Genomic DNA, 22,469 nt, shown 5'->3' with positions numbered 1-22,469 from the left:
TCACAGTGGGGTGTGCAGAACCTAGCTCAAATAGGTTATGCTTTTTCAATTTTCAGTATGAGTGTCTCTACATATGAAATTAGCAGACTCTAAAAATCAGGACTAGATTTATTGTTTTACTGATTGCCTAAACTTTAGAAAGTGATGGGGATATTTTTATTAATATTAAATTTAAAAGTGTCTCATGAATATATTTTTCAGTCAGTTGTCAAAGACCTACTAATATGTGATTGCCTCAGTTCTACATATCGAGATTCAGTCTCTTTCCTGATCCCTAGACTTGGATCACCAACTGCCTCCTGTTGGTGAGTGTTCCATAGGCATCTCAAATACAAAAGCAGAACTAAATATTGTTTCTCCAAAATCCATCCCACTTCCAGAATTCCCTATTTCTGCCATGGACATCATCATCTTTTTGGTCACTCAGGTCTACTATACTGGAATCAGCCTTCTCCTTACTCTCCCTGACTTTATCTGCCAAGTTTGGCTGATTCTACCTCTTCAGCCATTGTGTCTGAGAAAAATGGTTGTTTCTATTCCCATGGCCATCACAATTATGCAAACTCTCAACTCTCACCTGTCATTTTGCAATAGTTGAATAAATCTCCTGTTCTCAAATCTCTCTCCTCTTCATTGTGTCCTCTACACAGTTGTCCAACTGATTTTTCTAGAGCTCAGATCTGATCATGTCATTCCCCAACTCAATGAACTCTATGGAGTCCCTATTACCACTAATAATAATCAGGTAGGAGTCTTTCCATTTGGCACAAAATCCTATTGCTCCAGTCCTTTTATATATTATTCCCCTTCATGTATTCTCTAGTCCTACTTCCAAGGTTGTTATAAAGATCAAATGAGATGTTTGTGAAGAACTTTATAAACTTTAATTACCACGTAAATATGATGATGACGATTAAATGTAACTATTCAATATTATTAACAATAGTCAAATTGAATCATTACTTCTTCTCTAATATCTTCCTGACTTTTCTTACCCTTCAGTATTCATGGAAACAATATTGATGCCTAAGACATACTCTTGCTCAAGGTTAGCTGGAACTAGCTAGAGCTGGTTGTTAAATTTTTTGAGTGAGTAGTTACACTTCAGAAATAGACTAACACTAAAAATAAGGGGTTAATTTGTTGTTTTATTGATTTGTAGACTTAAGAAATTAATGGAAAAAATTGTAATAATCCATATGTATATACCAATTTTTTTCAGAGAGTAGTTGTTTTCACCCTATCTCTGTCTCTTAAAATTCCTCCCTTCTTTTAAAATCTTTAAAAAATAAGGTGATGCTCATACATCACCTCCATACAGTATTTTTTTTAATTATACCTCTCCCAGCTAAAAGTGATCTTTCAATCATTTTCCTTTATCCCTTTTTCTGGATCTCTTCTTTGCCTTATTATAGTTTTACTCTGTCACACTTTTTTGCATACATTTCACATCTCTTAAGTTATAAGCTCTCTAATGGCAGGAATAATAATTTTTCATTTAGCCAAGTGCTTGGGACATAGGAAATACTTAATAGATATTTGTTAAGAATGAACTGAATTAGGGACAGTTAGATGGCACAATGGACAAAGTACCTGCCCTGAAGTCAGGAGGACCTGAGTATAAATCCTGCCTCAAACACATAATACTTCCTAGTTGTATGACCTTGGGCAAGTCACTTAACCCCAATTACCTAAGCAAAAATATAATAATAAGAAGAATGAATTGAAATATGTGTCTCATAGTTTATGAAAGCATTTTCCAAGGAGGTATTTCATGAATGCTGGGAGTATTGACACCATCATTAGAGTAAATATGTATCCCTTGAGGTAACTACTTCAAAGAACAAACACTCATTTGCATGTAGAAATTCTTACATGTTTGTTCTAAAAAAAATTAGTTAATTTGTATTTTAAAATACGTAATAATACTTTTGTGTTGCATTTTGTAGTTTTTAAATTTTTCATATCTTTTATCTCATCATATTCTTACAATAACTATGTAAGTTAGAGTAGAAACTATCACCATTTTACAAATAATGAAATAGGTTTTAAGGGATTGTAATTTATTCTATATGCCACAGGTAGGTGAGCGATCTAGGGCTAGAACCTAGAACTGCTTACTTTTAGTCTAAAATGTATTACTGATCGTAGCTAGGTGACTACCTACTACTAGGAGGCTAGTAGAAAAATAATTGATCCTGGATTGAAGATTGTTTCTTCTTTCTCAGAGGACCAGTGACATCAGGAGGGTGACTTGCAAGTGAAGTGGATTTAAATGAGGCAGAGTTGTACAAAGTCATCAACCTCACTCTCTCTTCCAGAATCATCAGAGTCCAGTGGCAAGACATAGATCTGGATGACTGGTGATGACCCCGGATACAGTAGGAGATTTTGACCCTTTTGAGCTAAAATCTTTCCCAGGTTTCAGTCTTGCTTTAGAATAAGGCAAGTCCATTTCGTAACAAAAGGCTAGATAAGAATTAAAACAAAAATTGTCCCAGTTTCCAAAAGAATCAGACTGGCAGGGGAAGACCTTTAGAGTTTCTGGCTTGAAAAGATAACAGTTATTATTTACACTCTGAGTCATCAAACACAAGCAATAAACTTGGTCTGGGCCTATTATTGGCCAATCAGTAAAAAACAGAGCGATATGGGAAATAATCACAATGGCCTTTATCAAAGCCTAGTTTTCAGAGCTATATTTCAAAAAATCCTGAATGAAAACTACATGAGATTACTTACTTGTCCCAATTTTTAAAAAGTAATAGAATAAATAGTAAAGAAAACCAGTCTAATCCCTAAACTCCAAGATACCTTGCGAAGTACAACCAATTAAAATTTATATTCCTTTGGACAGAGCACACACACAAACCTGGATTCAAGAAGACTATATTCAAATCTGGCTAAGGCACTTACTAACTAGGTGCCCCTAGACCAGCCACTTAATTTCTGTCTGCTTTACTTTCCTCATCTGTAAAATGAGAATTTTTTTTCACCTTTTTTCAAGTTATCATGAGGATAAAATGAGATATTTGTAAATCTCGTAGTACAGTTCTTGGTACGTAAATAAACATTTATTGCTATGATTTGATCATTTCAGTTGCATCCCACATATTTTGACCCTGTTTAGGGCTTTCCTTCTTTCCTTTCCACCACCCTGTCCTCTCTTAAATTTTACCTGTCTTAAGTGGAAATCTTCAACATAAAGAAGATCCAACTCACTTCCAGTTGATCAATGATGGACAGAGGTAGCTGCACCCAGAGAAGAAACACTGGGAGGGGAATGTAAATTGTTAGCACTAATATCTGTCTGCCCAGGTTGCATGTACCTTCGGATTCTAATGTTTATTGTGCAACAAGAAAATGATATTCACACACATGTATTGTACTTAGACTATATTGTAACACATGTAAAATGTATGGTATTGCCTGTCGTCGGGGGGAGGGAATAAGGGAGGGGGGGTAATTTGGAAAAATGAATACAAGGGATAATATTATAAAATATATATATATATATAATAAAAAAAATTAAAAAAAAAATATCTGAAAAAAAAAAAATTTTACCTGTCTTACACTCTATTGAAATTTTTTTTTGCTGATAGTTTTCTATAGCATCTATTTTTGTGCAACTGGAAAATAATAAAAATTACTTTATTTAAAGACAACTTCACTGGTTTTGAACTAGTTGAATAAAAGTAGAGCACTGGCTTGACAGCTGATAAGAATGGCCTTTTTAAAAACCAGTAACAGCTGGACAAATGGTATTAAAATTGCCTCGAGGGAAAGAAGAGCTAGAAAATTCCCTTTGAATAACTACAAAAATCAAACAGGATGAAAAAAAAAAGTCTGATAGCACTATTAAAACACCTTTCTCTGACACATTATTCTCTAAGTTTATACAATACATCCAATAAAACATTCCTGGACTAATTAATTCTATAGTAATTATTAATTTTTAAAAGTTTTACTTCACATTTTATATAATTGGCACTTAATAATGCTTGTTGATCGATTGTTCATATTTTTTAAAAGAACCTTTAATGAGACCATAGAATCAGAATAATTTGCTGACTGTTTTTGTTACATGCTATTTTCATAGAATCACAAAATTATAAAATTTGATGGGATTCCATTGTGATTTTCCCTTAATAGTTAACAGCATTGAGAAATGAATAGAATTAGTTGAATGAAGATCTCTCATTAGAATGTGGCCTCGACCTAGATCCTAATTTTAAGTTATTATTTGTGCTATAGTCAAAAGCCTTTTAGGTGTTCACTTATCTTAAACACATATCTCCCTCCTGTTCCCCCTGCTCTTTTTTGCCACAATTAACATTAAGTTCTTAATATGGTAAAGACTGTGTCATTGACTAGTATTCTTTGTCTCTGGGTAAATTTTAGTCTCTGGGTAGATTTCCACCTTAGGATGTAAACCTGGCTGTCCCAGCCAATGGGAGAAAAGATCAGAAGTGGGTGGGAACTTCTGGGTTAGGATCTATATAATCCTGGGTTTGCAGTTTATCCTTTGGACTCTTATATTGACAATATTGCCCCTTCTCCTGAGATCATAATAAATCCTTTTTGCTTTTTTCCTTAAGAATCTCTGATTTTAATTTGTATAAGGGTAACCATCACACACAAGAAGTAATAGCAAAGAAAAGAGACTGAAGAATTGTAAAAGCAAGGTAAAGTGGAACTGTTTCACCTAAGGACTGATCCGCATGTATTTCTCAAAAGTCCCTGAGGGTTCACATTCCAATACAGTTACTGGTATTCATAAAAACTTATTTTGAGCCTTCAACACATGCTTAAACTTCAGTGTTTAGGAAGGGAGGACAGTTTTATTTTAATATTCACTAAACACCATATGAGGCAATTTGTGTTAGAAATGTGGGGGTCCATGAGGTTAGAAACAAGATGCTGGTCCTCATAGAGTTACTAATAAAAAAAGAGGATTGTTTATATATGCACAAATTAATATAAAATGAGATGAGTCAGTGTAGAGGGAAAAAGGTATGACAAAGTGTCATGTGCCAAGGACAGTTCTTTTGAGTGGGCTGGCCTTAATGGAAAAGGTGGCCTTTGAATTGAATTTTAAAGATGTGCAATCAACACATTCTATAATATATTCTCCTCAGAAATAGTTACAATAAAATATATAAGTTTTGGCACTTAAAAGAATAAGCATCAGTTGGCTGAAAAATTCACTCTGGTTGAATCCCTCACTTAATTAATTGAATGTGTAACTGTGAAGAAGTCATCTGGACCTCTATTTCTTTATTACTGAAATGATAGAATTGGACTTAGTGATCTTTAAAGTCCTTTCCAATACTGAAATAAGTTTACACTTCTAATTCATACTTGAAAATATATATTTAGATTATTTTAATGGAAAATGAATGGTATAGCACAAATTATATTATATTATTTGCAACCTCAAAAAACACATTAAAAGGAGAAAGTCTTTATCAAAAGTATAATTGATTCTGGGTTGAGTAATTTATGTTTATTGTCTAGAGTATTCTTTTTTTAATAAATTTTTAGAAATAGGGATGATTTTTAATGTTTAACATTTTTGCTTTTTAATTTGTTAGGCAAACATTAAAATTGTGTATTATGTTTTTGAATTGGCAAGATAGCAAAGGTTAATTATTTTAACTTATTAGAGAATAATTATCTTCTTGAAAATAAAGTAAGGTTTCACAGACAATTTGATCTTATTATCCATTTTCTTTTGGCTGCATTAATTATAATGAATGGATGTTTTTAAAGACATTTCATTATGGCATATAAACTCCTCATTGTTAAGAAAAGCTAGTGTGTGAGCAATGTTGCTGCTTAGAAAAAAGCAACCCATAGCTACTTCTAGAAAGTGGAAAATCAGCATAATATTTTTGGCAAGAACAATACAATCCTATGATTCCCAGTGTATACAATGTTGAAACTATGCCTTATCATAGGCACTGATTTTAGAATGATCAACTCATACTTTCTTATACGCATTTTAGAAAAGAATGATTTCCTAATATAATTAAATGGTGTAAAATATTTTAATACACCAATCAATCAAAAGGCATTTGCTATGTACAGTGTTCCAAGAATACAAAAACAATAATGAAATAATCTTGTCCTCATAGTGTTTACATTCTATCAAAGATGACAATTTTTACATATGAAAAATATAAACAAAATTAATATAAGGCAGTTTTGGGAGGGAAGATATACTCATCTTGGTGGCTAGGGCAGGGTAGGTAGGAGAAGGTAGGGAGATCAGAAAAGCCTTCTTATAGGTACTAGAATTGATTCCCAAAGTAAACAATTAATTCTATATGCTAAGAAACAAACACATTCCAATTTTGGACCAGAGCAAAGACATGCAGGAAGAAGATGGAATATTTTGTGTATTTTGTGTAAAGAACAATAGGAAGTCCAGTTTGTCTGGAATGTAGAGAAAGGGAAGTGGAGTAATATATAATGAGACAGGAAAGGTGGGTTTAAACTTAAGTCTTTGGGAATCAGTAAAACATTCTAGCTTGCTGAGTAAAAGAGTGATATGGTCATTTTTTTTATTAAAGAAAATCACTTTAGCAGCTGTGAATTATGGATTATAAAGAAGGCAATTGCAATTAGTCCAGATTAGAGTTAATGAAGGCCTAAAAACTAATAGAGTGACTTTTGAGCAGTGAGAAAGTAATGGACCCAAGATTTGTAGAATTAGAAATTTTACAATTAGTTGTATATGTAAACTGAAGGAGAGAAGAGTCAAGGCTGATTCTGGATGTCTCAATTTGAGCTTCTAAAGGGATAATGGTATTTTTCACAGAAAAAAAAAAGAAAAGTTTGGAAGAGAGATGGGTTTGAAGAGGAAAGACAATGAGTTCTGTATTGAAAATGTTAAATTGTAGGAGGTATCTGTGGATCATGAAATATCTGGTAGATAATTGGTTGTGCAAGACTGGAAATAGGAGGGAGGCTAGTTATGATCTCAGATAAACAAACAATGTCAATTATTTGTAATTATGTTTTTAGAGTTATTGAATCAGCTGATTTTTAAAAAAGGGATTGTAATTAGTATTAACATTTAAGGAAAGTCTGCTTACTATGGAAGCAAATTATTTGATAATGTATTTTGGACTCTTCATAAAGGAAATTAAGTTTAGAGTATTTGTATTCTTTAGGGACTAATTCAAACAAAAGTAAATTCCTTTGTGATCCTGTTAGACTACAAAAACAAAAGAAAATAATTCTTCATGGTTCAATGTGGATATGCACCTTGCAAAATCAGTCCAAGTTTTTGAGGGAAAATAAATGCATCTTTAGATTTTATTTTAACAGAAATAGAAATAATAATGCCTAGTAATTATAATATAAAGTCATTAATTCTCTTCTTATTCAGTCCTTTGAGTTCTGAAGACTACAGCATATCAAAGAGTTGAGGGAAACTGTCAGATGAGATTATTGTTTATATAAAACTGACCCATTAATAGCATCTCAGTGAATCAAACTTAATTTTTTCATATCTCTTTTCCTGATTTCCTTTTACGGTAGAGGGACATATTTTGGTCTAGTATATATGAAAATGATCTTTTGTTTTGTTTTGTTTTTTAAAAGTCATACTTTTCCTTATCACATTAGTTAGTGATCTGTTTCTTTACCTATTTACCCCTTAACTCAAATATTTATGTCATCAAGGTTGTTGTTTTTTTTGTCATATTATATAATAAGACTAGTACCCTTTCTTGTCCTCATAGGAGGAATCCTCACCACACTTAGAAATTTTGCTTAGTTTCTGATCATGAGAATATCTTATCTCATCTTTTCCCTCTTCTTCTATTGGTGAGCTTTCTGGAGGCTCCATTTTGTGGAAGGTTGGAGGGTACTCAACCTTTGTACAATTCCTGACTATATCTAACAAACAATAACTTTCATTAAAGGCTTGTTTTTTTCCTTCCTCTCTCTGTTCCTTGCTTCCTTCCTTCATTCCTATGCAAACTGAAAAAAAGTTCTAATACTGAGTGAGATCAGTGTGTCTTGGGCTGGGATTGTCCAGAAAGTTTTCTTCTTCCTCCTCCTCCTCTTCCTCCTCCTCTTCCTCCTCCTCTTCCTCCTCTTCCTCCTCCTCCTCCTTCTCCTCCTTCTTCTTCTTCCTTCTTATATGCACAAAGAATATGCAGAAAGCCCATTTGTTGATTCTTTTGTCAATCTGAAAAGTGATTTCACCTTTTTTATACAGGCATTTTATACAGGCATGTTTAGTTAAAGAGAAAACAGTCAGATGATGAGCAGAGGTCATTTTTTTTTTACTCTTAATATTTGTAAAATATTGGATAATCAAATAGAATAGGGTGGATTACAGTTCCCAAAGTCCTCATATACTCTTTGCATGGTGATGTCTGAATTCTTAAGAAAAAGGCTAAGAAGCCTAGAGCTTTTGGATAAAAGATATGGATTTAAGGGGAAAGAACTATCCCATTTTCTGCAAAACCCCAAGAATCAAGAAATGATCACTTAATAAAATTCCAATCAAGCCATAAATGAGATAGACTAGTGAACTAACCTAAAACCTCTCCCCTTCTTTTCATCATTTTCCTGGAGACTTCACTGAGTGGACAGATTTAATGTACTTCTAGTTCTCTTGAAATTCTTTAGAATTTTCATTAAACTAGCTCATTCATTGTCAGGGCACACATGAGTCATTCTAACAGAGTCAGGGCATAATTAATATGAGATCTTTTGTTTCGCTTTACTTTGTTTTTGTTTTTGTTTTATTTTCTTTTTTTGGGGGGGTTGTTGTTGTTTTTTACCAGAAAAGAGGATATATTTTCACAGAATGACAAAAATTACTGGGAAAATTGGAAATTAATATGGCAGAAACTAGGCATTGATCCACACTTAACACCGTACACCAAGGTCAGGTCAAAATAGGTTCATGACCTAGGAATAAAGAATGATATTATAAATAAATTAGAGGAACATAGGATAGTTTACCTCTCAGACCTGTGGAAGAGGAATGAATTCATGATCAAAGAAGAACTAGAGATCATTATTGATCACAAAATAGAAAGCTTTGATTATATCAAATTGAAAAGTTTTTGTACAAACAAAATCAATGCAGATAAGATTAGAAGGGAAACAATAAACTGGGAAAACATTTTTTACAGTCAAAGGTTCAGATAAAGGCCTCATTTCCAAAATATATAGAGAACTGACTCTAATATATAAGAAATCAAGACAATCTCCGATTGATAAATGGTCAAAGGATATGAACAGACAATTCTCAGATAAATAAGTTGAAACTATTTCTAGTCATATGAAATGATGTTCCAAATCATTAATAATCAGAGAAATGCAAATTAAGAAAACTCCAAGATACCACTACACACCTGTCAGTTTGGCTAGAATGCCAGGGAAAGGTAATGCAGAATGTTGGAGGGGATGTGGGAAAATAGGGACACTGATACATTGTTGTTGGAACTGCAAATACATCCAGCCATTCTGGAGAGCAATTTGGAACTACACTCAAAAAGTTATCAAGCTGTGCATACCCTTTGATCTAGCAGCATTGCTACTGGGTTTGTATCCCAAAGAAATCTTAAAGAAGGGAAAGGGACCTGTATGTGCAAGAATGTTTGTGGCAGCTCTCTTTGTGATGGGCAGAAACTGGAAACTATGTGGATGCCCATCAATTGGAGATTGGCTGAATAAATTGTGATATATGAATATTATGGAATATTATTGTTCTGTAAGAAACGACCAACAGGATGATTTCAGAAAGGCCTGGAGAGACTTACATGAACTGATGCTCAGTGAAATGAGCAGGTCCAGGAGATCATTATATACTTCAACAACAAAACTGTATGATGATCAATTCTGATGGACATGGCCCTCTCCAACAATGAGATGAACCAAATCAGTTCCAATTGATCAATAATGAACTGAACCAGTTACGCCCAGCAAAAGAACTCTGGGAGATGACTATGAACCAATTACATAGAATTCCCAATCCCTCTAATTTTGTCCACCTACATTTTGGATTTCCTTCATAGGCTAAATGTACACTATTTCAAAGTCCAATTCTTTTTGTTCAGCAAAACAACTGTTTGGTCATGTATACATATATTGTATTTAATTTATATTCTAACATATTTAACATGTATTGGTCGACCTGCCATCTTGGGGGAGGGGGGAAATTGGAACAAATGGTTTGGCAATTGTCAATGTTGTTAAATTACCCATGCAAATATCTGGTAAATAAAAACTATTAAAAAAAAAATGAGGAAACTGATATTCAGAGAAGTTACTTGACTCATCCCATGACTATAACTAAAGTATTAGAATCTCTTAGCTAGTTTATTTTGTATGACTCAAACCAATATCTTCTATCATTTGAACTTTTGAGAGTGGCTTGAATTTTGTATTCATAATAATCATAAAAGAAGATTTAATTTAGTTATTCTGGGGTAGTGTATTTTTTATTTCTCCATTTGTCAGTCATGCAAATAGTTGGCATAATCACAAGTACCTGAGTTCAAATGCAGCTTTAAACACTAGCTGCATGGGAGTAATAATAGCTAGCACTAAATTTCAGCATTGTGATGTGTGCTCATGGAGTTTATAATCTCTCTATTATAGAAAAAGAATGCTCTGACAGTCTTTAAAAAAAAAAAAAAAGCTGGAAGTCATCTGTCCTTACTCCATATGGCCCACAAAGTAGATGGCTTCCTGGCTCAAGAAATACTCCTTTTTTGTACTGTTCTACTATACTAGAGGAAAACCAGTAAATCTCTGATTTCTCTAGACTTTAGCAAAGGGTCATACACATGGAGGATGAGTTGTGTGGAGTGATGACTACATGGGTGAAATCATGGATTTTTTGGAAACATGTGGTTCATTGATAATCTACATATTTTTGGTGAAGCTTAGCAGAGTAATAAAAGATTGCGTCTCAAGTAATTTCCCCTTTATAGGTTTATTTCCTCAAATATAAAATGGGTGAATTGGGTCAGATCAAAGGGCCTGAACCTGGGACTATAAATCATTTTTCAATATGCTGTTAATTTTTTTTCAATATAAATTGGTTTTTCTTTGTAATCTTATTATTTATTTTATGCCAAAAAGATCCATGATCCAAAAATGTTTAAGATGCTCATGACTAAGTGATTGCTGTGGTTCTTTCCAACTTGTTGGCTAAGTACAGCATATAAGATGATGTCATGACAGATGATCTATGCTCTGCCCTGCTCTTTTGGCAGAAAGAATTGCTAAGGTTTTTTTTTTTTTTGAGCACTCTCTCTTTGTCAGAACTCCTGTAATCTGTGTATTTTCTGAAAAGAAAAAGACATGACTTGTCTAAGGACCTTCTGAACTCTCTTGAATGAACTGAAAGCTCCCTTTGTCAATTGTTTTCCATGTGGCACAGTACAAGACAGCTCTCAATCTTGTGAAACATCCTGGGCAATCATGAGTCAGGGAAGATAAGGGCACTTAAACAATGACTTTGGGCCCTTAGAACCAACTTGTAAGACACTATTGTTGGTGCAATTAGCATGAAACACTAACCTTGTAGATAACCTTTTTAGGTCATTGTTCTTCAGTCCTTTTAGACCTTCATCACTTCATTTGGAGTTTTCTTAGAAAGGATACTAAAGTGGTTTGCCATTTCCTTTTCTGGCACATTTGACAAATGAGGAAACTGAGGCAAATAGGATTAGGTGATCCTTCCAGGGTCACATAGAGGAAGGAAAATCTTCCTTACTGTAGGCCTGATATCCACTACGCCACTTCAGTGTTCCTTAAAGGCATTGCCACTAAATTCCTGTAAAGCCATTCTGTATTTAAAGGAGAGAAGTGACCTGGCACCATGGATAAAGAATTGACTTTAGAATCAGGAAGACTTGGGTTAGAGTATCTAATAGCAGCTTTAATCCTTTGTAGACTAGTTAACTACTCAAGGCTAAAGGCAATTCTCTAATATGATAAGTTTCAGGTACATTGATAAAAAGAGTTTCCTCATTGGTAGATCCCAGTTAGATGGCACAATGGATATCATGCTGGGCCTGGAATCCAGAAGACTGGGTAGAAATCCAGTATCAAACAAGTAGTAAGTGTGTAACTACAAGCAAGAAATGTAACAACTACCTAGCCCAGTTTCTTCATCTGTAAAATGATGGCGATGATAGCACCTACTTCCCACAGTTGTGAAGATTAAATGGGTTCAGTCATTTTTCAGTTGTGTCTGACTCTTTCTGACCCCAGTTGGATTTTTCTTGGAAAAAGTTTTGCCATTTCATTTTCTAGCTCATTTTACAGAAGAAGGAACTGAGACAAACAGGATTAAGTGACTTTCCCAGGGTCACATAGCTGATACATGACTGAGGCCATATTTGAACTCAGGAAGACAAATCTTTCTGACTCCAGGCCTGACACTCCATGCATTACGTTACCACTTAGCTGCCCCAAGGTAAAGATATCAAAGCAAATCTAAATTTCTATTTAGATAAAAAAGCACCTTTTTCTGATACATAGTAGTTATTTAATAAAAGCTTGTTCCCTGCCTCTTCTATTCATAGATTCAGATGTACTTAAATTAGCTTCCATCTTCTAATCATCTGTAAACTCAGGTTACAAATATATAACATCCCTTATTAAAAAAAAAAAAAAAACTGTTATATAATAGTATACAAAACAAATAAAATAAAATTTCATCTTTCACTCAAGAGAATGTGGGATAGTAGAAAAAGTATGAGGTTTCAATTATTAGATTTGAATTTCAGTTCACTGTGTCTATGAGCAATCCATTTCAACACTTGTGATCTCAGTTTTCCTAAAACGAGTGAGTTTAGATAATTGTTAAAGCCATTTACAACCTTAAATCTTACAAGACTTTGTTAGATTGATAAAGAAATGAAAATATTTTGTATTTTTAAGGGCTGTGATGTATATATTAATTCTTGCCATAATCATTGAAGAATGTTTTCAGAATTATGCTTTTTTGTTAAGTATTTTAAATATATAAACCTCATTGACATTTTAAAATATATTGTCTATTTTTAAAATATAAATGTAGAATCATTTAGCTTCTATGTCTATCCCAAGTTCTTTAATTCATTGACTTATGTTATAGTTATTAATGCCCATTATTGTCAATATGAAATAGTTTATTATGTAAAATCCAAATAAAAAGTGAAAGTGATTAGACAAGGCAATGTATAAGTGTAAGACAAAAAAGGACTTGAAATCCTTGTTACTAATGTTTGTCTGCCTTCCCTCTCCTAGATAAACTGAACTGATGAAGCTTCTTTTTTTGCATTTCAACTTCTTAATACAAAGAAAGAAGCTTTTTTCCTCTCCTTTTTCCTCTTCTGGCAAAAGCTAAGTCCTTCTGAGGACTGAGTAATTGCTTCTTATTCCTTGTCTTCTCTGCACATTCCTTTACATGTTCAATATTACTTTACATTAGTTTATTTTATGTAGTGTTATATTATACTATACTATATTATATTATATCATATCATTATATTATTAGTGTTTATAGTCTTGAGGTGTACTTAGATTAGTTTCTATCTTCAAATCATTGGTAAACTTAGATCATAAATATATAGCATCTCTTATAAAAAGGCAGTGTTACATAATAAATAGATCTTTGTCTTCTAGCTCTTACTCTGAGTAGCAGTGTATATGACTCTAAGCCTCAGTTTCCTCTTGTATACAAAGCTGAGAGTTGAACTAAATTACAGGATCATAGCTCCAGAACAGGAAGGAATCTCAGTCACCATTTAGTCTAATTTGCTCATTTTACAGAAAAGGAAACTGAAAAGCAGAAAAGTTTGGTGACCTGCTGTCAGAAGTGGGATTTGCACATAGTTTCTTTACCTCCAGAGACTTTCCATACTTTTCCATAATATTTCTCAGAGCTTTGAAATGCAGTGATTCTACTTGCATCAGTTCATATCTTAACTACATCAAATTTGTAGTGTCCAGAATCATAGATTTAAAGCTATAAGTAGCCTTACTCACAATTATAACCCCTTCTTTAAAGCACTAATTAAGCTAGGAAATTTCACATAATACTTTATGTCTAAGTGATATTTTCACTTTAGGGCACTGTCACAAATGACTGATAGTATTCTGGGATAATCTAGTCTTTTGCAATAATAAGTAATTACTCCAAATTATAATAACAACTTCTCAGAGTGAAAGCAAATAAAACTTTTCTCTGAAGAGAAAATTTCAGGGACAAAGGAATGAATTCATAAGGAGCTGATGGGGAGAAATGGTGGTGATTTGAAAGGAACTGATGTGAAAGGAAAGGTGACCTCAATAGGAAATCTACTAATGAAGTTTCCTTTGATTTCTTCTTCAAAAGGCTTCTAACCTAATATTGCAATTCATTGTTCACGGCCTGACATCTATACCATTGGAATTTAACATAAACTCTGCTTTTTATATGTGCCATATTTATAAGCCATTAAAACTATAAATCAAGAAATATAATGTGAACCAAAATTCTTTCTGATGAATGCAGCTGTTAATTATTTACTTCATTTTATATTTTTTACTATAAATTACTTTAAAATATTCATTTTCTTTTAACTAACAATATTAAAGCATATGCATATTTTGGTGGAGTGATAGAAAAGCTTAATTTTTTTAATCAGATGGAAGCTGCTCCCAATGCTAATACTTTCTAGGTATGTGACTGTGGACAAGGAATTTCAAATTCTTTCAGCCTCAATTTTCTCCTACTGAATCATCGACTATCTAACAAGGTCATTGTGACAAAATTTATATACAACCAATAGAGCAGTTTTACAATTATGAGTTATTGCTATACTAACCAAAAAAATTGTCCATTGGTGGTCAACTTTCTTATAATTAACTAGGTTAGCATGCTACTTAGCAGATAATAAATTCATTACTAGGTGAAAGACAACAGACAAATAGTCTATCTGGTGCTTAACATGGCATCTGGAACATAGTAGGTCCTTAATAATTGTTTATTGATTAACTGGGGATATATCTTTCTAGCTTTGCAGGTCTGATCATAATTTATAGTATAAAATCTCCTAGAACTTTGAGTTAAGCTCAGTTCCATAATGAGGCACTAAATTAGGATATCAGTCAATGGTGTAATTAATATACCTATTGTAAGTAAATAACAATTCTTCTCTCATTTCCTACTTTTCTTTTTTCCCTAGGTAATTCCACTTATTTGGATGACCATGGACCATTCCCTAGCAAGGTAAGATATTTATAGAGAGTATAAAAATCTAACTTTGTTCTTTGATATATGAGTGCATGATATAATATAATATAATATAGTGCATGATATAATATAATATAATATAATATAATATAATATAATATAATATAATATAATATAATATAATATAATATAATATAATATAATTAATATAATGAGTGCATTCATTGTCTTGGAAAATGTCATTTAGCTTGTTTTCAAGCTAAAACAAATCAATGTAAACATTTTTCCTTTTTTATACTTTTTTTCACAGAACAAAAGTTAGGGGTAGAAAATTATTCTTTTGATTATCTTCTGTTTGTTGTCATTTTGGGGAAATAAACACTTATGTAGTAATCATAATAATAAATTGGAAAAAAAGGGTTTTTAAGTTGCAGATTGAAAATACTAAACTGATTGGGTATACTTTATGGCTTCTTATAAGCTAACTTCTAATCTCATTGCTTCTTTTCCATTTATAAGGCTCTGCTTTTGTTTTACCTTTGTGTTGAACAAGGGTGTAATTCCATTTATTTATTTGGTATGCCACAATCAATCTTTTGGACCAGATCAATATCACTGTGATTCTTTCCTCTAAATTTTTAAAAATGTGTAAATTGATGTCTGTGCTATATGAGCAACAGACTATAAAGACCAATGTATATGAGCAGTTCAGTGTTGGAATTCAATTTTACAAAAATCATTAAATACATGTTCTGTGAAGGACACTATGAAAAGAACTGGAGGAGGTACAAGATAATAGATATCTGTCAGAGTCCCACAATTTCTAACACCAACATGTCAGAGAATATAGAGAAAGATTTAGAAGGTATTTTTTAAAGCTGACTTTATGAAAAAATCATCATTGCCCAACTCTTTAATGTTTTCATTGCTTAAGACAGCAAGGAGCTTACTTTCCCCAGAGATAAACAAACAGATGAGAAGATAAAAATAGATATATAGGGAAGTTCACCCAGGTAACCAGATACCTGATAACTGTACTACTCTGTGACAATCAAGTTTTACCTATTATTTTTTCCCTCTCTCTCCTATATACATACTTAACTTTATAGCCGTAATAGGAGATAGGAACTAAACCTGTGGTATAGGTGCTATAGGTGATCTCATTGGTATGAGAATTCCCAGATGAGAAAACCCATTCAGATTCACACTTTCTCTGCAACTTATAACCTTAGAGAGGTGCCTAGAGTGTTTAAATGATTTACCAATATTCATTAACCTTATTATCAGAGGCTAAAATTGAACCCAAGTCTTCTTGGTTGTAAGATTAATCATCTATTCATTACATCACTGCCTCTCTACAAGCAAAATATAATTCAGTTTAGGAAGATTGGCTCAGACATTTGGGTTCTCCTTGCTTTTATATATTACTTATAGGCAACCTTAAAATTGGAATGAAGTGAATATTCTCATTTAGATTAGGCCAGGTTATAAGCAGCACTATTGCCTTTCCATTTTTAGACAGTAATTGTCAAGTAATAATAACAGTAAAACAACAATAAAAATATTTATATAGTGCTTAAAAGTTTACAAAGAACTCCTAGAGCTTCCAGTGCAGTAAGGTTATGACTGCTGCAAAATAATTCAATTATATGAAGTGTTTATGTAAGTGTGTATATGTGTGTGTGTGTGTATAATGAATATATGAGAAGGATAAATATATATAATAAATATATGAGAAATAGACCATGATGATATGATAGTAGAAATAGAAGAGAAATGATGGAGAGATGTAATGATCATGCAATCTACAGAACTTAGAAAGTGATGGGATATTTTAGCAACATGAGAGATGGCAAAGTAATATATAACTACAAAATTTCAAACATGGGAGGCAAGATGAATGGTTGCAACAGTAATAAAAGTGGTGGTGAAGCCATAATATGAAGAAACAGGTTTGGAGAGAAAGGTTCACTTTGATTGATGTTGGTAATCTGTTCAAGTGGAGATGTCCTAAAGTCCACTGGAAATATGTGTATCAGATCAAATATTTGACCAGCACTGGAATTAAGAGATTTAGGAATCATTTGTGGAGATTATGGCCACAGTCAGGGTAATGAGAATGTCAGTAGGGGAAATGTACAAGAACATTAGGAGAGAAAGAAAAACAGGACATTGAGGAACATCTACTTTCAGAGTTAGGATGAAGACAGAGAAAATACCATTGAATTTGTCATTAAGAAAATCTTAAGTAAACTTTTGTGTGAACATTTTCAGAAGTGTTAGGGATGTGAGGGAATGAGCAAAAAGGAGATGGTAAATGAAAAAAAAAAAAGGTTCAATAATAAATCTCCTTTCCTACAAATCTGACTATGAAGAAAAGAAAAGGAAAACAAGACTATTAGAAGCAATGGTAGAATTTTCAAGGGAATGCTTCATTAGAATATTAGATATTTGAACAGGTCTATAAGAGTATTGGAAGTATCTAAGCTAAAAGGTAAAATTTAAGAGACTGGAAAGTAGATAATTGCTGAAACAAGATCTTGGGAGAAATAGAAAGAGATATTACTGTTACTACAATTATTAATAATGATGGTGATGATGATAACACTTATCATTCATATGTTTTAAAATTTCCAAAGTGTTTGGCATGTTAATTCAGTCAATCCTAAAAAAATAACTATATGAGTTAGAATTTTTTAAGATCCCCATTTATTAATGAGGAAACTTAAGCTCAGAGAGGTTAAGTGGCAAAAGGGTTACATAAATAGTAAGATACTGAATCAAGACTTGGAGGCAGATTTCCTTGAATCCCCACCCAGTACTCTATCTACTGTGCACAGAGGAATTAGCTTTACAGAGGAGAAGAGGACAATTCTTTGAAACAGAATGGAAGAAAAATATGATGATCCTGAAAAGTTTTAAAGCATAAAGGTAGGGAATTGAAAGCATCATCGGATGCTTGTCTTTAGAAGCAAGATAATTTTATAGGTTGTGAAAGTGAGCTTTGTAACAGTAGTTGTGGGAATGAGATAGGACATCAAGCAGCATTGAGAATCTAATGGAGGTCACAGGAAAATACTATAATAAACCAGACAGGGAACTCAAAGAAAAAATTTTTAAAAATCCTTGAGCTCTTGGAGTTTACATTTTAGTAGAAAGATAGTGATACAGTAAGCTATGATATGAAAATGTAATATATCAATATTGCTGTTTGTTCAAAGAAATTTATAAAAAATTATCTCAAAGAATTTTTAAGATTATTCATAACAGTTTCTGTGCTTCAGATAATTGGAAAGTAGTAGTGATGTATTCATACAAATTCATGTAAATGATATTATTTTGATATAAATAAAACAGGTTTCCATTTTCTCTTTCTTTTGTTATTACTATAGTATCTATAAATAATGACAAGATTAACCAGTTTCTTTTGTTTTGCTTGTCAAAAATACCCTACCTTTAAAAGACAAAGATCCTATGCTTAAATCTTCAACCATGGTAGAGCCAAAATGGCAGAGAGTAGATGAGGCTTTCTGTGACCTCCTCTGACCTTCCCTCAGATTAACAGAAGATTAAGCCTCTAAACTGGTTTTGAGTGACAGAACCTACAAATATTTGGAGTACAAAAAATTTCCAGAAGATACTTTGAAAGAATTTCAGAAAAGGTCTGTTTCAATTGGACAGGGAGAGAAGCTGCTGAGCCCAGACTTCAGCTCAGGGAGCCTGGGCATTGTGGCTGCCCACTGGAAAATCTACTCTGAGCCTCTTAGGCTACTTCTGGTTGCAAGCTGGTGGTTAAGCACATCCGAAAGCAAATACAAAAGGCAAAATATAAGCCACTGAGCCCTGGAAGAACCTGGACTTGGCCTCTATTACCCAATCCCAGAAGTCAGTCAGCAGAACTGCCCCAGGGCAAACTAAATCAACTGTTGCCCCTTTACCTTAAGAGCAGACCTCAATCTTTTTAAAGCATGAGCAAAAAAGCAAAAAAGAACTCTGACCATAGACAGCTCTGTGGAGAAAGAGAAGAACAAACCTGAAACTCTGAGGATCCTAAAAACAAATCAACATCAGATGAAGCTCCAGAGGGTGGTATGAGTTGGTCCCATTTCACATGGCTCTCTTAGAAAAATTCGAAAAGGATCTTAGAAGAGTTAGAAGAAAATTGGGGAAAGCAAATGAGCAAGAGAATATGGAAAAGGATAACTAGAAATTATCTGAAGAAAACTCCTTAAAAATAGACTTGATGAAATGGAAAAGGCATATAATTCCTTATAAAATGCATATAGAAAAAAAATTCATTGAAAAACAGGGGTGAAAATGCAATGAGGAAAACACTTCATATAAAAGTTCAATTGGCCAAATGCAAAAAAAAAAAAAAAAAAGATAAAAAAAACTAACTGAAGAAATTCACAAAAAAATTAGAATTGAATAAATGGAAGTGAATGCATCAATGAGACTTCAAGAATCAGTCAATCAAAACCAAAAAGAAAAAAGAAAAAATAGAAGAAAATGTAAAATATCTCATGGGAAAAACAACTGACCTGGAAAATAGATCTAAGCGAGACTATTTAAGAATTATTGGACTTCCTGAACACCAGGATGAAAAAAAGAGGAAATCATCAAGGAAAACTGCCTGAGTGTCCTAGAATCAGAGGATAAAAGAGCCATTGAAAGAATTCACCAATCACCTCCTGAAAGAGACCCCAAAATGAAAACTCCAAGGAACATTGTAACTAAATTTCAGAAGTATCAAATCTTCAACCACATTACAACTATGATTTGAGTAGAGGGAGACCTAAGCAATAATATTGTAGATAGGAGAAAGCATAGTAAGAATGAATTCTGGTTCATTTATAACTAGGAATAAGAAGAAAGTGAAGCTAACTGAAAAGGGGAAAAAAATTTAGCCACTGGGAAAGAACTCTTCTGGGGCAGATACTGGGACTGTAGCTACAATAATCTCATGACTCAGAGCCTGGAAAATATATTTCTTTATTCCAAACAGACTCTAGAACTCCAGTCTATTAAGCTAACTTAATATCAGCTCGAAACTATTTATATTAAAATATAATTTAAGTAGTCTTTAATCTATAGGGAGAACTTGGGGAAAAAATATCATGGCAGCACTGAACACCTAGAAGAGGACAAAGAGAATGGTGGAAGAAGGGATTAATTTTAGTTTTTATTAGTATAGTCACATAATTATATATTTTTCTTGTTGCCAATATTGCTGGTACCATTTTACAATTGATAAATCACCTGAAATGAAGCATGTGCTTCCTCAGCCCCCTCAATACTCAATAACATGACTGCTAAGCAGAAACAGCTACAAAAAACCTTACCCAGGGAATCCTCAAATAAGGAAATTTCTTCTACTAGTTTATATCAGTATCTTTTCCACAAGTTAAAACCTTAGGGTTTTATTTGTAACACTGAAGGGCTGCATGATTTCTCCAGGATCACATAGGCAGTATGTGTTAGGAATAAGATTTAAAACCAGTTTTTTCTGTCTTCTAAACCAGCTCTCTAACTACCATGTGAAGCTCCATGTTGAGCAGGGGTGCATATCTTTTATATAAATAAAATAAATAGAAGGTAATTGGATTGGAGAGACACAAGTATCTGAGGGAATCAGGAAAAAGAGGTATGATTGATAGTGTAAATTCTGAAAAGAAAAGAATGTTGAAAGTATCAAATATTGCATTATCTGTTGGTAAGAAAATCAACATTACTTAATCTGTAGTATGTGGTACATGGCTTCATTTCCCCCCCTAAAATAGAATTTTGACTTATGAAGACTTTAAAAATGGAACTATGGAGCCAAAATAGAGGGGTATTTAAGTTCATAATGATGATGGATAATGACAAAAATATGTTGAAAAAATTAAATGACTTATGACTTTAGTATAATTACACCAACTATCTAGAATGTATTATCTTTGTAGTATCTGGAGCCCATTAGGAATAAAAGCATACAAGAAGCCTTAGGGAGTTTCTTATTTATGAGTATAAACTGCAACATTCTTACTAACTCTAAATTAAATAATTGGGAGTATCATAGTATTAAAAGACATTAGGGAACAATTTACTGTTAAGAATTTAAAATTATTTTAGTATGTGCAGTCCATTTATTTTAGAATATATTGTAGAGTTTTTTAAAAGAGATAAAAGTAGAAGTAGGGATAGATTTATGTTCATTATAAAAAATAAATAAGGCTTTCCATAAGATAGTCAAGCATTGAGTCAATAAGGAAAGAAGATCAAACAGTGACAGTAATGGGAAGAAGTGAAAAATAATAGAGAAGGAAATGAGAAGATAGTGTTTCTCCTTTAAAGCCACAGTCCTCCTTCCTCCAAATATATAAGTAACAATGTTAAATGCCTAAGTAAGCAACATCATAACCAGGGAACATTAAGTGTCATAAGGTGATACAATAGCTATTTTACTTGTCCTCTTCCCATTCCCTTGTAGACTCTGCTTCCTTTACCTCCATCCCCCCCACACACAAATCTGCTTAATAGTTTGCCCATTAATCATTGAGCATGTTATTTAGTACTTAAGCATTTATTAAGTAACTATCATGTGTAAAGCACAATGCTTGGCATTAAAATAAAAAAATAAAAAGGAAAATAGTCCCTGACCTAAAAAAATTTACCTTTTATTGGGGAGATATTATTTATTTAAATTAACAAAAATCTATTTTTCTCCTACATACCCACTATCTATCTCATTGGAGGAAAACAGAAAACAAATTTCATATTTATTAAAATATGAAGAGACAAGCAAAATAAATTCCCTGATTTACCAAATTAAATATGTATGTATGTATGTATGTATGTATTAATCTTATTCTATCCTCTGAATCCTGTATTCCCTATCAGGAGATAAATAGTATGCCTCATAATCAATCGTTTGGAAAATGTGAGTGGTCATTATATTGATCATAGGTTTTACAGTTTTCAAAGTTATTTCTCTTATCTAGCTGAACTTTTTTTTTTGAACAGTTATTCATTAGATTGCCAGTTCCCCAATAAATTGTGAGCTCATCGATGGCAGTGAGTAAGTTTTGTCTCTCTTTATATCTTCAGTGCTTAGCACAGTGCCTAGCACAGAGCAATTGCTTATTTAATGGTAGGCATTGGGACTGGAGGGAGAGTTACTTGATAACTTTTCATTTATTTCAAAGGAATAGAAAGTTGTACATAATTGAATTGAAGTTTCATCTTTTCATTTTTAATTCTACTGTGGAATGCTTGTTTTATT

General features: G+C 32.9%; 1 protein-coding gene across 3 annotated transcripts in view; it reads left to right on the top strand.

The window, feature by feature from the left end:
* The window catches only part of UST (uronyl 2-sulfotransferase), a 380,057-nt gene that overhangs the window by 128,418 nt on the left and 229,170 nt on the right, over positions 1-22,469 (top strand). For 2 of the 3 annotated variants that reach the window (XM_074309586.1, XM_074309587.1), the window contains exon 2: positions 15,198-15,241. In XM_074309586.1, the coding sequence (XP_074165687.1) occupies positions 15,198-15,241 (44 nt within the window). Of the gene's footprint in view, positions 1-2,341; positions 2,382-15,197; positions 15,242-22,469 lie in introns of those variants that run through there. The other variant, XM_074309588.1, reaches the window with a different exon arrangement.

Source organism: Sminthopsis crassicaudata, chromosome 4 (genome assembly GCF_048593235.1).
Source record: "Sminthopsis crassicaudata isolate SCR6 chromosome 4, ASM4859323v1, whole genome shotgun sequence".
NCBI classification, from domain to species: Eukaryota; Metazoa; Chordata; class Mammalia; order Dasyuromorphia; family Dasyuridae; genus Sminthopsis; species Sminthopsis crassicaudata.
This window is presented reverse-complemented; position numbering and strand designations above follow the sequence as displayed.